Here is a 15,182-nt window from a genome sequence, read left to right on the forward strand (position 1 = left end):
GGTGTACTGTGGGATCTCTCAGCCCCTGAAATCCCACCTCTGAGCCCGGCGTGACAAATCTGCTGTTAAAACTGAAGCTGCAAGGCAGGGATCAAAGTAACTCTAAGAGGGGAAAGGTCACAGATAAATGATCTCTTTGTCAAAGAACGAGAACACATTAATTCAGATGAATCAAAAGATTGTACTGACATAAAAATACTTACATGAATACAATCTAAATTCTATTGCAAAGACTTTTTTTTAGAAAAGCGTTATGGAAGCAGATTTTTTTTTTTTTTTTTTTACCAGGGTCTGCAAGGGAAACACTGAAGTTGCTGTTTGCCCCTTTTTCATTGTCTGCTCTGCTTTCTTGCTTCCTTGGCGGGAACAGGCATTTGGCCTCTGTCGCTCCTGTTTGTAAAGCCAGTGAGGGTTACTTCTGTTGTGCTGTGCTGGGAATTACTCCCTGCATGGACCTCAACTCCCTTGGGACCTTTCAGAGAGAGTAAGTCAGTTAAAAAGGGAGAGAAAGAAGAGAGAGAATGTTGTCTAAGCAGTATGGATACCGTGCATTCTGTGAGTCTTAGAAATAGATCTTTCAGGCAAGCCGGGCTTGGCTTACTGCTTGCTGCTTTCAGGAGTGTGGGTGTTTGAAAGTGTGCAGAGTGAGTTAGGGGTAAGAAAAAAAACATAGAGGGAAGCGAGAATTTTTGGTTGCATCAGCTTCAGAGTGCAGCTCAGACACAGCGTGATAATACAGCAATGGGCTTCAAATCAAAGGCATACTGATCATAACATATCTCCACTCATATTATATGATGTAGAACATCGCTAGGCTGCTGCGAGAGTGCACCGGAATATTTTGAGAACTCCAAGCGGCTTTAGTATCTGGGACACCCTTAAAGCCAATTACCGTGGCTTGAATATGTGCAGCTCAACTAGTTTTAATAAACAAAAATAAACCACTTAAAATGGTAATTAACTTCAGCTGCATCTGAGATAAATAATGTTGTCGGCATTGGTGATGCTGGTCTCATAGTTTGAGGCATAATGGGGATGCCTGCGGCTGTCTCGCTGCTCTGCAGATGACCATTTTTTATATATATATATTTTTTTGAGTAGTTTTTATAACTGTGTGTGAGTTGGTGTACAGATGAGTCAGAGTGTGTCCTGTTTTATTTTACCAGGCAAGCTGTTGTCAATACAAGATGTAAGGTTACATTAAGACAAAGTGCTTCCTCTCTCTCAGACCCACATATACAAAGTCATTATACTAAGAACATAAGGCCTCTTCAGTGTGAAAGTGCAGAAGGGAAGTATAATGTCCCGCATAATAAAGGTAAATCAACTCCCACTGAAAATATTTAGTGCATGGTTGCAAATGTACACATTATGGCTCTTGCCACATCACTGATGGTGTGGTTACAGCATATGGCACAACTCATTCCACATCCATGAGCATAGTTGCCCCTGGAGGTAGTTAAAAAAATGCCACTATAACCAGTGACTAGACTTTACTACATAAAATATCTCTGATCTGACCGTATACTTTCTGACTCAACACTGTAGTTCCTAACTAATGATGTCAACATACTTTTGCACCCTTTCTGTAGTTGTGAAACATTACAAGGAGAGATCACACTGAATGTGTTAGCAAGTAAGAAAAGAAAGCTGTGAAGCTGGTTGTGGTCATATGTGTATGAGAGGCGTGTTCCCTATACTTGATATTAGAGGCAAATATGTCTTCATTTTGGTTTAAATTATAAGATTAATCAATGACAAAAACAACTGAAGTAATTGATTTAAGCATTTTAAACAATTTAAAATATGTACATTAAACACAGTTCCTGAAACTCTTAGAATTAATGTAAATAATGTTGTTTTATAAACAAAATAGAATAGAAAAAACCCTCAGCATTTGAAGATTTTTTTAATGGATTGACCCATTAATGTTGCTTTTCAGATAAAATATTCATTGGAGTGAGAGTTTTAATCTGCAGTCCAATTGTTAAAATACATCAAATGTAATCAACGGATTGAAATAAGACACTGCTGCTGTAAGAAAACAACAAAGCAGGTTAATCTTCAAAGCGTTTTTTATGACTCTCCTGCTAGTGGGAGACAAAATAAAGCCCATAATGAAAATGCAACTTAGTTTACAGCTAAACAGGATGGTGGCTCTGTCATCATGTAGGACTGACGTTTGTGATTTATCAATGGAAATACAGTTAGAATAACACTAACAACAAATGTCCTGTACACCAGTAAAATTATTTAAAAAGTATATAATCATTCAGTGACCACAAATCCATCATGAAGGGACATAATAAAGATTACTTGACAGAAAGTCACAGATTCAAATCGCAGCCGGGTTCATTCTGTGTGGAGTTTGCATGTGTTGCTTGCATGTGGGCTTTCTCTCTGGGTACTCGAGGATCCTCCCACTAACCAAAATCCTGCACGTTTGGTTAATCGGCCACTCTGAGCCACCTTACATGTGAGTCTGTGCAGGCATAGTTGTGTTTCCTGTGTTTCTCTGAGTTGAGATGGTCCAGGGCCAAACACAGCCTCTGCTGGAGAGAGACATCAGTACCTTGCAACCCTGAAAGAGCAAAAGGCATAGAAAATGACTGACTTTCTCTAACTTTTCCTTCAATAACATTAGCTTTAGAAAATATTTTTGCACTATTTATTCTACCTGGTTCCCATTGCAGTTCTTCTGTCTTTACATTATCTTTCAATCTTTCTTGATGTTCTTCAACTAATTATCACAATCAGCCCCTCATTTTCACTCTCACCTCTCAACCCTTCACTCCATCTGACATCCCTTATTTCGTTCTCAGTGTGGCTTCCAATTCTCTCCTTTCTGTCCTACCGCCTCCTTTCTGCTGCTCCTCTTGCTACCTACTTTCAACAGACAGTCCTTATTAACAGCAGAAGCCTCTGTTTGCTCAATGTTTGCAGCCAATGGACCATTAGTCTGTTGTGTGCAGGGCAATAAATTGAATCAGGCAGGAGCCCAAGCGCCATGTCGGCCAATTGGGACAGTTTGCTACGGTCTGGTAAGCTGTGTAGATTCAGAAACAGTAGTCATGTTGCTCAATCCTAGCAGGGATAAATGTAGTACTCTAACCTTAGTGATGTGGTAATGAATGAATTGCGTTCAAAAGGAACCCTGAAAACAGCATATAAATTGTACTTAGTAACACACTAAATTGGCTTTAAATCCTCATTGCAGAGCTTTCTGAAGCCAAATGCTTGCCTCGAGTCTCAAGTAACTCTTGCTTAGTTTTCATAAAACACCGTGCAAAGTACATTGTGAGAGGAGTGACATAGAAACAATGGCATTACAGCTGAAACACTGCTGGTTTTTGGTTTTCATAGATTTTAACTGCTAAAAATAATAATAAAAAAAAATAAATAAATAAAAAGATTATTGCATTACATGTAGTTGGACACTACTGTCAAACCTTGTGTTGCAGACACTGCTTTGCTCATAAACTGCTCCATGGACAGTTTTGAGTTCAGGGACTTTGCACTACCCATGAGCATGCTGAGTGCTTGAAGATACAGAAAGAAAGCTTACAAAAATATTTCCCTTTCCTGTTGGTGCTGTTGGTGTGTGAAGTTATGCAGGTTTTATAATCCCTGTAGATATATGGTTGTCACAGCAGCAAATGTTAAGACGAAAAAAGCAGCAACAAAGTTAAAAGAATTAGGTCTGATTAAATAGGTGTAATGAATACCACAGATTGCCTTTCTCAACAGTTATACACGTTATTGAGAAAAAAAAGGTTATATAATTTTCACATACATTAGTTTTCATAAAAATGTACCAAAAGCAGACAATAATGGATCAAGTAAGGAAATAAAAGGCAGGTTGATTTGAATAACACCATTTATAGACAGTTATTTCTTATACCTTGCATGAAAATAAAGATACAAAATTATATTAAAGACAAGATTTCCAATATCTTTCTAACCTTGTATTTTGAAAACCAATAATATTTTGTGCATTGAGTTGGAAAAATGGATTCGTCCCTTATTAATGATGTTTAAGTGGTGATACAGAGATATAAATCTGTGTCATCAGCATGTGGCAAGACATGCTGTCGTGAGCAGAGGTAGCATGTTGATGTTTAATGGAGCCATGAAAGACTCCACATATGAGCTTAATATTCATAATTCTATATAACATGTTCTTTTTCATGGATGCAGAAATTAGAAATGAATAAAAGCAATAGTTGCCTTTTTTTCCTAAAATGCATCTACACAAAATGAAATTATGGGTAAAATGTCTTCTACCAAATGTATGCAGACACGCGCATCTATTTGTCTGCATCACAAATAGCACAGCAAAGGAACTCATCTTTCTGATTGGATTAATTTACTCTGATTTAACATTTCCATGAATGCTTATCTTGCCAATATAACCAGGATATCTCTGAGAAAATCTGATCTTTTGAAAGAGGGAATAATTGATGAATTCCATGTTAATCTATTGTCTGTTATTTAACCCTTTGCTGACGTATTTAGAGTTTAACATTTTTCTGTCTCTATTAGCTGGATGATCATAATAAGTGCACACGGTGCTCCAGACAGTAACAGCCTCTAACAGAAGAGGAAAAACATGGCTACCTTTCTTCCAGGATCAGCATACACAATCACGTCGTTTGCTTCTTTGATTAAACTGCTGCAACGGGGTGAACCTTACAGGGTGCTTAAGACAGCAATTTGAATGTTGCCAAGACACTGCTACAGTTCTGGCTTCATTTCCTCTCAGACAATTACTCTGCAGTCTTGAATGATGGCGTAATTATGACTGCAGCATTACAGATTGGTGCCATGATTAATTAATGGGGTGTGTACAGTATGCATATAAAATGTGAATCAGAGTGCTTCTGCATGTGATGGAAATCCTAAATGCTTGTAGGGAAATGCAGAGTGGTTCAAAGGGTTTGGTATAGTTGGTACATAGACGCAGATCTGGATTTCCTTGAAGATGAGTTTTATTCCTGTTTGGCCTTTCTACTATATATGTGTTATTCTTAGTTTGTCTGAATGCAACACAGCATCCATAGCCACACACAACTCTAGAGGCATTGCAGAGGAAAATGTAAAAAATAAATAAATACATACAGATAAATGTCACCTTAAGTGGATAAATCAGCCAGAAAATTTCTCAAGAATAAAAAAGAAACAAAGAGGTATTTGGCGCAAAATCTGTCTGCAACAAATTGTCTTATTTTCTGATCCTTTTCCGTTCTTGCATTGTAGGGCTTAATGGTGATTCATTTTCCAATGACATGGCATCTTACCTCCTTAATTTAATTAGTTTATGAAATGATGCAGGATGTCACAGAATGAAATAAGCATGCCAATATAAAACAATGGGGAGGGGAGGGTTCATTAGGATAATTGCATGTTGAGCTCCGTGTTCAGGACAGAATGGGCCAAAAGGCTAGTTCTTCTGTTAAACATGCTCTCATAAAGGTTTTTACTCCGCCGTCCGCATTTCTGCATGCAGCATTTCTCAGCAGACACAGGGAGTGATATCAGAGGGATGAGAAATCTTGTTTTTTTGCTTCCTGGGCCTTGTAAAAGGTTATGTGCTGCCCAGTCATCCATTGTTAAAAAAATCCAAGCTTTTGTGTAAAGCCATCATAGTGTTTACAAGTAGGTGTATGTACAAAGAATACAGAAGGGGGAGTGGAAATGTCAGAGAATGTCAAATGCCTGCCGGCTTTGTCCATTGTGTTTCTCCGGCCGAAATGTTCTCTCCAGGGATGAAGGTCCTGGGCAGAAGGACTGTGGGGATTCAAGGTCACGCTTGCTGGTGACTTTGTGGGAAACCAGTGTTAATATGGGGGGCATTGATTAACTGACATATAAAGTGAATGGGTAAATGATCGGGGAACGTTTTTACATTTTTGATGGATGAATGAACAAAGAGGCTCCCATCGCTCACAAACTGAGGCAACTGCGATTGAAACATACTGAGTGAAATACATTGTAATGGTAGAGAGGTAAAATAATAAATTAGCAGGATAGATGACATAAACATCTACATACAAAAGTCCATGGTGATTATTTACAAAAGCACAGACATCTAGTAAAGACAAGATATTGAACACGGGTTGAATGAATGAGCGAATGAACGATGAAGGAAAAATGGTCATACAGAAACTCATAAATTAGTGAATACTTTGAAGGATAAAAATATGTGCTGTGCACCCAGTTTTGCAAATCAAGCATGACTCCATACATCTACACCGCCTTTATTCCCTCTGCTAGAGAGAGCCAGGAGCAGTGGGAAATTGTATCTCTTTACTCTTATGATTTGCTTGTTTGTGGGGTGCTAATTTACAACATTATTAATTATCTATTAAAAAAAAGATTTCTGATAATAGATGCCAGAAATATTGATGTGCTTAATATGCATTAGCGTGCATATCATATTACCTCCCCCTTTATCGTTATTAGGCTGAGGCACCACTCAAGCTTTTATAATGCGTTATGCATCATTGGATTCCCCTCTCCTCTATCGGCCTATGTTTTTTTTATATTGTATACAAAATCTCAATTGCAATGTGTGATTTATTATAAGCAGGATCTCAGCCCACTTAAATCTGTTTTAGACATTGATATATATTACATTTTAACATATATTGATGGTTTTAAGAGGACTTTACATGATTTCCGTGACCCCCCGAGGGACACGGTCGAACGCCTTCTCCAAGTCCACAAAACACATGTAGACTGGTTGGGCAAACTCCCATGCACCCTCCAGGACCCCGCTGAGGGTGTAGAGCTGGTCCAGTGTTCCACGACCAGGACGAAAACCACACTGCTCTTCCTGAATCCGAGGTTCGACTATCCGACGGACCCTCCTGTCCAGGACCCCTGAATAGACCTTACCAGGGAGGCTTAAGAGTGTGATCCCCCTGTAATTGGAGCACACCCTCCGGTCCCCCTTTTTAAACAGGGGGACCACCACCCCAGTCTGCCAGTCCAGGGGAACTGCCCCCGATGTCCATGCGATATTGCAGAGTCGCGTTAGCCAACACAACCCCGCAACATCCAGAGCCTTAAGGAACTCTGGGCGGATCTCATCCACCCCCGGGGCCCTGCCACCGAGGAGCTTTTTGACCACCTCGGCGACCTCGTCCCCAGAGATTGGAGAGCCCAGCCCAGAGTCTCCATGCTCAGCTTCCTCAACAGAAGGCATGTTGGTGGGATTGAGGAGGTCTTCGAAGTATTCCGCCCACCGGCCCACAACATCCCGAGTTGAGGTCAGCAGCGCACCATCCCCACTATAAACAGTGTTGGTGCTGCACTGCTTCCCCCTCCTGAGACGCCGGATGGTGGACCAGAATTGCCTCGAAGCCGTACGGAAGTCTGTCTCCATGGCCTCTCCAAACTCCTCCCACGCCCGAGTTTTTGCCTCAGCGACAACTCGAGCCGCATTCCGTTTCGCCCGCCGGTACCCATCAGCTGCTTCTGGAGTCCTACAGGCCAAAAAGGCCCGGTAGGACTCCTTCTTCAGCTTGACAGCATCCCTCACCGAAGGTGTCCACCAACGGGTTCGAGGGTTGCCGCCGCGACAGGCACCAACAACCTTGCGGCCGCAGCTCCGATAGGCCGCCTCAGCAATGGAGGTACGGAACATGGTCCACTCAGACTCAATGTCCCCCACCTCCCCCGGAACGTGTTCAAAGTTCTGCCGGAGATGAGAGTTGAAGCTCCGTCTCACAGGGGACTCCGCCAGACGTTCCCAGCAGACCCTCACTATACGTTTGGGCCTGCCAGGTCTGACCGGCTTCCTCCCCCACCACCGGAGCCAACTCGTCACCAGGTAGTGGTCAGTGGAATGCTCCGCACCTCTCTTCACCCGAGTGTCCAAGACATACGGCCGCAAATCCGATGAGACGATGACAAAGTCAATCATCGAAATGCGGCCTAGGGCGTCCTGGTGCCAAGTGCACATATGGACGCCCTTATGCCTGAACATGGTGTTCGTGATGGACAATCCGTGACGAGCACAGAAGTCCAACAACAGAACACCGCTTGGGTTCAGATCGGGGGGGCCATTCCTCCCAACCACGCCTCTCCAGGTCTCACTGTCATTGCCCACGTGAGCGTTGAAGTCTCCCAGTAGAACAAGGGAGTCCCCAGGAGGGGCACTCTCCAGCACCCCCTCTAAGGACTCCAAGAAGGGTGGGTAATCTGAACTGCCGTTCGGCCCGTAAGCACAAACAACAGTCAGAACCCGTCCCCCCACCCGTAGGCGGAGGGAGGCTACCCTCTCGTTCACCGGGGTGAACCCCAACGTACAGGCGCCCAAATGGGGGGCAACAAGTATGCCCACTCCAGCCCGGCGCCTCTCACCGTGGGAAACTCCAGAGTGGAAGTACGTCCAGCCCCTCTCAAGGAGACTGGTTCCAGAACCAGAGCCATGCGTCGAGGTGAGGCCGACTATTTCTATTTCTAGCCGGAACCTCTCAGCCTCGCACAATAGCTCCGGCTCCTTCCCCACCAGAGAGGTGACGTTCCACGTCCCAAGAGCCAGCTTCTGCAGCCGAGGATCAGACCGCCAGGGTCCCCTCCCTTGGCTGCCGCCCATAGCACAATGCACCCGACCCCTTTGGCCCCTCGGACAGGTGGTGAGCCCATCGGAAGGGGGACCCACGTCTCCTCTTCGGGCTGAGCCCGGCCGGGCTCCGTGGGTAAAAGCCCGGCCACCAGGCGCTCGCCATCGTGCCCCACCTCCAGGCCTGGCTCCAGAGTGGGGCCCCGGTGACCCGCGTCCGGGCGAGGGAAAACGCAGTCCAAAGTTTGTATTCATCATAGGGGTCTTCGGGCTGCACTTTGTCTGGTTCCTCACCTAGGACCTGTCTGCCTTGGGTGACCCTACCAGGGGCATAAAGCCCCAGACAGCATAGCTCCTAGGATCATTGGGACACTCAAACCCCTCCACCACGATAAGGTGGCAGCCAAAGGAGAGGTAAATAAATAAAAAATATATATATATAAAATATAATATAAATATATATTTAGTCATGTGGAAACCAATTTTGATATGGGCAAAAAGAAAAAAAAATTGCTCTTCGGTTCCCCCTGGTGGCCATGGTCGGTAACGTTACCCTGTGATTTGAGCTGCTGTTCAATGCACATTAAAACCTCAAAAAAGCACAGGTGGAAGAAAAGCAAGCAAACCAATAGAAATAGAAAGAATAGAAAAAAGCTAAGATAAAGGTATGTTTGCAAGTCTCTTTGTGGAAGAGACAAGACAATTAGAATGGCAACCTAGAACGTTGCCATTCAAAAGCTAAACATTTATGCCAGCATCCTTGTATTTGTGTGAAACTGGATTTGAGTTGATTCTCGAGGTTGGCCCTGTATATTTCTGAGTTGTTGTTGTTTTTTGGCTTCATAATGTTTGATAACAAAAATTAAAACTTCTCAATTGATTGACATTGTCTAGCAAAATGTTTTTACTTCAGGCTACAATAGAATGTTCAGTTCCAATGGCATCAATGACATCAGCATTGATGTCATAACTCTATGATATCATAAGGGAATCTCTGTCTTGAATGTAGCTCAAAGACAGTATTTTCTCTGACCTGTTCCACAGTTATATCGCGGCAGATCCCTCTTCAGAGCACATACGAAGTTTATCGGATTCCAGATATTACACGCCTTTCAAAGAAGCGAGAATTTACCACCGTTTAAATATGAAGGAACAACAGATTGTTTGTCAACATGAAGCTTTTCCAGCTGAGCTTTCATGGGTCGACATAATGGATCTCAACATCCAAGTCGACTACGACGCGATCATTTTCCCTTTAGAAGATGACAGCGATTCTGTTGAATCTGTTGATTCATCTTCCGTTAAGTCGGAAGATGAATCGACAGACATCCAGGGGGAATCAAGTCCTTCAGGTGACTTGAAGAATCCACGGTCATTGGAGGTCAAGCAGGAAACGACTCCATCTGCTGACTTCAAGATCATCCCCTTAGAAGAAGAGACAAGCCAACACATTAGAGATCTGACAAAGCAGGTAGACGATCTTAAAACCGAACTGCAAAGTAAGATCTTTGAACTCCATGAAGAAAGAGATCGAAGTACTGCATACAAGGCTGAAGTCACATCACAGCAGGAGGAGATTCAAAAGCTGCAAGAAATGTTGGAAAAAGAACGTCACTTGCAAGCTAAACGTGAACAGGCTGCTTGCTCTTCCAAAGTTTCAACCGACAAGACCATTCTTCGACAGCTGGAGCACTTCAAGTGGGAGGCTGAAAAATATGCCTCCCGCTATAAAGGTCAGATTGAAGTAATGGTCGAAGAATATAGATTGAGACTTAAATATGAGGAGCAGCTCAAAAGTTACTCTGAGCAAGCTTCCAAGTTCAAAGAGCAGGAGGAAATGGTGAAATCTTTGCAGGGTCAGGTTGCGGACCTGAAGCTGAAGTTGAAACATACTCTAGAAAACAACCATCCTACAGTTTCCACCCAACCAGAGGTCCCCTTGCAAACAGAAGGCTCCCTATCAACAGAGGAGAACAAGGAAAGACAGACCTTCAATCAACCAGGGACGTCTGAGGAAAGACAGACCTTCAATCAGCCAAGGAGGTCTGAAGAAAGACAGACCTCAAATCAACCAGGGAGGTCTGAAGAAAGACAGACCATCAATCAACCAGGGAGGTCCGAGGAAAGATGGACCTCCAATCAACCAGGGAGGTCAGTGGAAAGACGGACCTCCAATCAACCAGGGAGGTCTGAAGAAAGACGGACCTCCAATCAACCAGGGAGGTCTGAAGAAAGACAGACCTCCAATCAACCAGGGAGGTCCGAGGAAAGACGGACCTCCAATCAACCAGGGAGGTCCGAGGAAAGACAGACCTTCAATCAATCAGGGAGGTCCGAGGAAAGATGGACCTCCAATCAACCAGGGAGGTCCGAGGAAAGATGGACCTCCAATCAACCAGGGAGGTCCGAAGAAAGACGGACCTCCAATCAACCAGGGAGGTCTGAAGAAAGACAGACCTCCAATCAACCAGGGAGGTCCGAGGAAAGACGGACCTCCAATCAACCAGGGAGGTCCGAGGAAAGATGGACCTCATATCAACCAGGGAGGTCCGAGGAAAGACAGACCTTCAATCAATCAGGGAGGTCCGAGGAAAGATGGACCTCCAATCAACCAGGGAGGTCCGAGGAAAGATGGACCTCCAATCAACCAGGGAGGTCCGAGGAAAGATGGACCTCCAATCAATCAGGGAGGTCTGAAGAAAGACAGACATCCATGCAACCAACCTCCACTGGTTGCATGGGGGGCCTTCATGCTGACATTCGCATGAAGAAAAAGCTATGCCCGGCTCCCCCTTTACACCGACCCAGACCCAGGTGGAACTAACCACCTAAGTGTTAGCAAACCCAGATTTTGCCAACACTGGGCATTATGGAAATTCAACGCTTCACACAAATTTAGGAAATCAAAACAGACACAATCAAAACAGTGTGTGTGCAAGGATAAGTGTGTTAGACTTAACACATATAAGTGGATGGATGAATATTTGTTAAGTGTCTGACAATAAAATATGAAACAGAGAATCTGTGAAAATTCCTCTGTCTTTGCTTCTGTCCAGAAACAACCAATCAGAACCAAAAGTTTGTCCTTTGGTTCTGATTGGTTTCTAATGCGTTGAATGGGTCTCAGCACATTCAACGCATTAGTCTGCTGGTATGCTGCAGCTATGCAATTGCCAGAAAAACAACCTAACATTATATAATTATTTATAGAATGATTTAGAAAACAAAATTCTATACACCTTTATCAAAACTATTTCGACCTATATTAGAACTTTGCATTTATTTCCCTTCATTTTAGTAGCTGTGACCCTAACCCCTACATTTACCCTAACATTTTCCCTAACCCCACCCAATACTAGTCTATTCCTAACCCTAACATTAACTAAAATTTAATTGGCATCTTACCTCTAAACATTATCCCTGAACCAAAAGAATGAATCCATCATATTAGGACCGCGCCTTGGTCCTAATATGATGGAACTAATATGACACTGTACATATAATGGTTCGTTCACACCAAACGCGTTTTGACCATCAGGCGCATCTGGTTTACTTTCAAAGACTATGTGGAGGCGCGTCGAGGGCCTTTGCGGCACGTTGCAAGCGACTAGCGTGGCGTTGGATGCTTCACATAGAATTTGAATGTAAACCAGACTCGCCTGATGCTCAAACGTGTTTGTGTGAATGCACCATTAGAATGTTCAGTTCCTATGGTAACAATTACATCAGCAGTGAAGTGATGACATCACTCTTTCATACATCAAATGTAGCACACAGTTTTTTTCAGACCTGTTCCTGTTTCAGACCTATAAGTTATGAAACTTCTCCAGGAGCTGTTAAAATTATTTGAAGGCACAGAATCAGCCCAGTACAGGTTCACATTCTCATGTGAGAGAGACTCACCTGGTATAAAGTTAATTTTTCATATTTTTCGTTTGTTAACTACTAGGGGTTGAACGACTACATATTTTTGAAGGTCGACTACATCATGATAATAGTCGAGTCGATGTCGACTAGTCGCGATGATGTCATAGTGACGTAAGCGCAAAAAACCTTCACAACTACTTGGAGGCTTCATCAGCTATTTTCACGGCAAATATTGACATCCCCCTCCCCTTCTCCCGCTTTTACTAAGTCTATTATGCAGAATTAAAAGAGCAATAAACAGATCATTCTTTGTGAGCAGCAGAGAAAATTTTGTTGCACAAAGTCGGGTCTGACTTTTTTCCGTTTTTCCAAACACCGGCTCATACTGATGATCTCTGGATAGTTACTCGTATAGGAGTCAAATTATCACACTGACCACAATGGCGCTTTTGGAACATCACAAACCAAACGTATTATGAATGGATTCCGTTTGGTTACAGTTGAATTCAACGAAGCTTCCTGCTGCTTTTCCGCCCGATGCGAAGCAGGACGCTCTGCTGACTCAGCAGCGTCTCTCTGAACCGACATGCAGACTGCGGCCGTGATCGCCTCTATAAGACCCTCCGGATGAAGCTTGGACTTAGTTTCCAGATGTAGTCAAACCATATTTTTATAAAAGCGTAAAGCTGCCAGGTTAAAAACTTTAATACGGACCGGTGACGCTGATCAGTTGGGGGGATAAAAAAGCCTGACATCATGACGCGTAGTCGCGCATTACTCCGGTAGTTTTTTTTTTCTTTTTCTCGGCACTAGTTTATTTGACAGCAATCTGACTGTAAGGGGGTAGAGAGAGCGAAGCGGGGGGAGAGAGGCCTGGGCCCAGCGAATGGAGGACCGGAGTCGGACTCCTGACTACTGCGGGCTAAAGTCTCTATATGCGGGGCGCCACGCTAACCACCGCGCCGTGCAAATCCCCTATTGCGGGAGCCTATGCTGTAATTTACAGTTTGTCTTTGTTAAATTATTTACATTTTTATACAATTTGAGTTTTCCGAACTCACCTAGTCCACCTTCTTCCATTTCCTTGGAAAAATCTGTTTTGTCATCTGATTGCGACTAGTCGACTGGCCCAGAAAAAAGTCATTGCAGAGAAAAGAATCGACTAGTTGACTAATCGGTGCAACCCCTATTAACTACTTTTGCTATCTTTCACTAATTGTGCTAATTCATATATCAAATCGTTCTGCTTCTTGTGGAGATTTCTATGACTTTTGGTAAACTTAACTATTGCACTTTTGTGCAAATTTTTGCCCTGTTGAAATACATGGTGGAATTCTGTAACTGTAGTCAGTTGCTAGAGTGTACACTCTAGCAACTGCCGTTCATGAACTTTTAATGCTTTTTGACAAACAAAATGATGCTGTTCATACATATTTCCCTGTAGAGAAATAATTTATGCATTAAATCGTAGCCATGTGTGTCTACTTTATGGAACTATTACTATCATTGCTACACTAGAAAATGGCACAAAATAAGAATATTTTTTCCACTCTGATTGGCTGCTGTTAGGCCTACCAATTTTAACTTGAATGTTCAATGCATTTTTCGTAGACGCCTGTGAAAATAATTTCTATTCCCATGACTTTTTTGTTCTCTGGGAAAATATTTTTGCTGATAAATACAGAAACAAGGATACAAATCAAAACATCTACAATAGTGATAGTTATATTAATGACAAAATAATGGTCAGTGCAAAGTAGCCTGCAAATTCTTTGGTGGGGGGCGGTGAGGGACCTGGATAAAGGCTAGGGGGGCGCTGGCCCAAAAAAGGTTGAGAAACACTGATCTAAATCATACTTACCTGCTGACAGTCTTACTGCTTGCTGTATTTTCTGGTTGGTTCTCTTTGTCTTGGTACATTATAAGAATCTATATGAACTGCTGCAGTGCCCTGGGCATGAAACTGCTTCAGTCACCCTCCAAAGAGATACATACATGTGGGTGGAGTATAGCTGTAGGGATATTTCAATGATGATTTTGAGAAAAAGTATAAATTGTACTTTGCAGTACCAAAATAAATAAATAAATAAATAAATAAATAAATAAATAAATAAATAAATAAATAAATACATCTATGAGTAACATTTTTCTTCATATGAGAAAGTTTCCAAATAAAATGTGCTCTTTCTACCCTTGCTGACATGATGCAGGCCTGCAGTATGAACACGCCTGCAGACCAAGCACAACAGCCACTTTTTTCAACGTGCTCTAATAACTTAAAACTTCTAGGGAGGGAAGTTGTACAAAGGAGAGATCAACAAAGTAAACACTAAGCTGTCATCACTATTTTCTCTAATGAATATTATTGCAGCAGTAAAAGAAACCCGTTGTAGACAGCAGCTCACACTAAGACGAAGTAAACAATGCTTTTGCAAGTGTGAACAAGCTTTATAATATCCACAATTGTCTACCTTTTTCATATTCATTGTGTTTGTAGTTGTGCATGATGCTGTTTTGTGTTACATGCTAATGAGATGTTATTTCAGCTTGACTCATATGGTGTGATTGGTGAGGTTGCAGAACTGAGCTGAGGAGGATTTTGGATTCTGTTGAACTACATTTTTCTGTGACTGAACACAAAGTGCAAAACAGTTGTAAAAACTGTGAAAGACCATTTTCACTTAGATAATGTGCAGCTAAGTGTCATACACATATTCAATGAACAGAGAAAATCAAATGTCCTGTT

At 42.6% G+C, this 15,182-nt stretch overlaps 1 protein-coding gene across 1 annotated transcript; it reads right to left on the bottom strand.

Moving 5' to 3' along the window:
- Positions 1-412: 412 nt before the first annotated feature.
- LOC145551339 (protein CFDP2-like) lies at positions 413-15,182 on the bottom strand. The gene is made up of 3 exons (XM_081605831.1): positions 10,595-15,182; positions 7,424-10,558; positions 413-472 (listed from the first exon to the last, which is right to left on the bottom strand). The coding sequence occupies exons 2-3, from the start codon at positions 8,825-8,827 to the stop codon at positions 413-415; spliced, it is 1,464 nt and encodes a 487-aa protein (XP_081461957.1). The 5' UTR covers positions 8,828-10,558; positions 10,595-15,182.

The sequence above is a fragment of the Poecilia reticulata genome, chromosome 4, assembly GCF_904066995.2.
Source record: "Poecilia reticulata chromosome 4, P_reticulata-male-v2, whole genome shotgun sequence".
In the NCBI taxonomy this organism is placed as follows: Eukaryota; Metazoa; Chordata; class Actinopteri; order Cyprinodontiformes; family Poeciliidae; genus Poecilia; species Poecilia reticulata.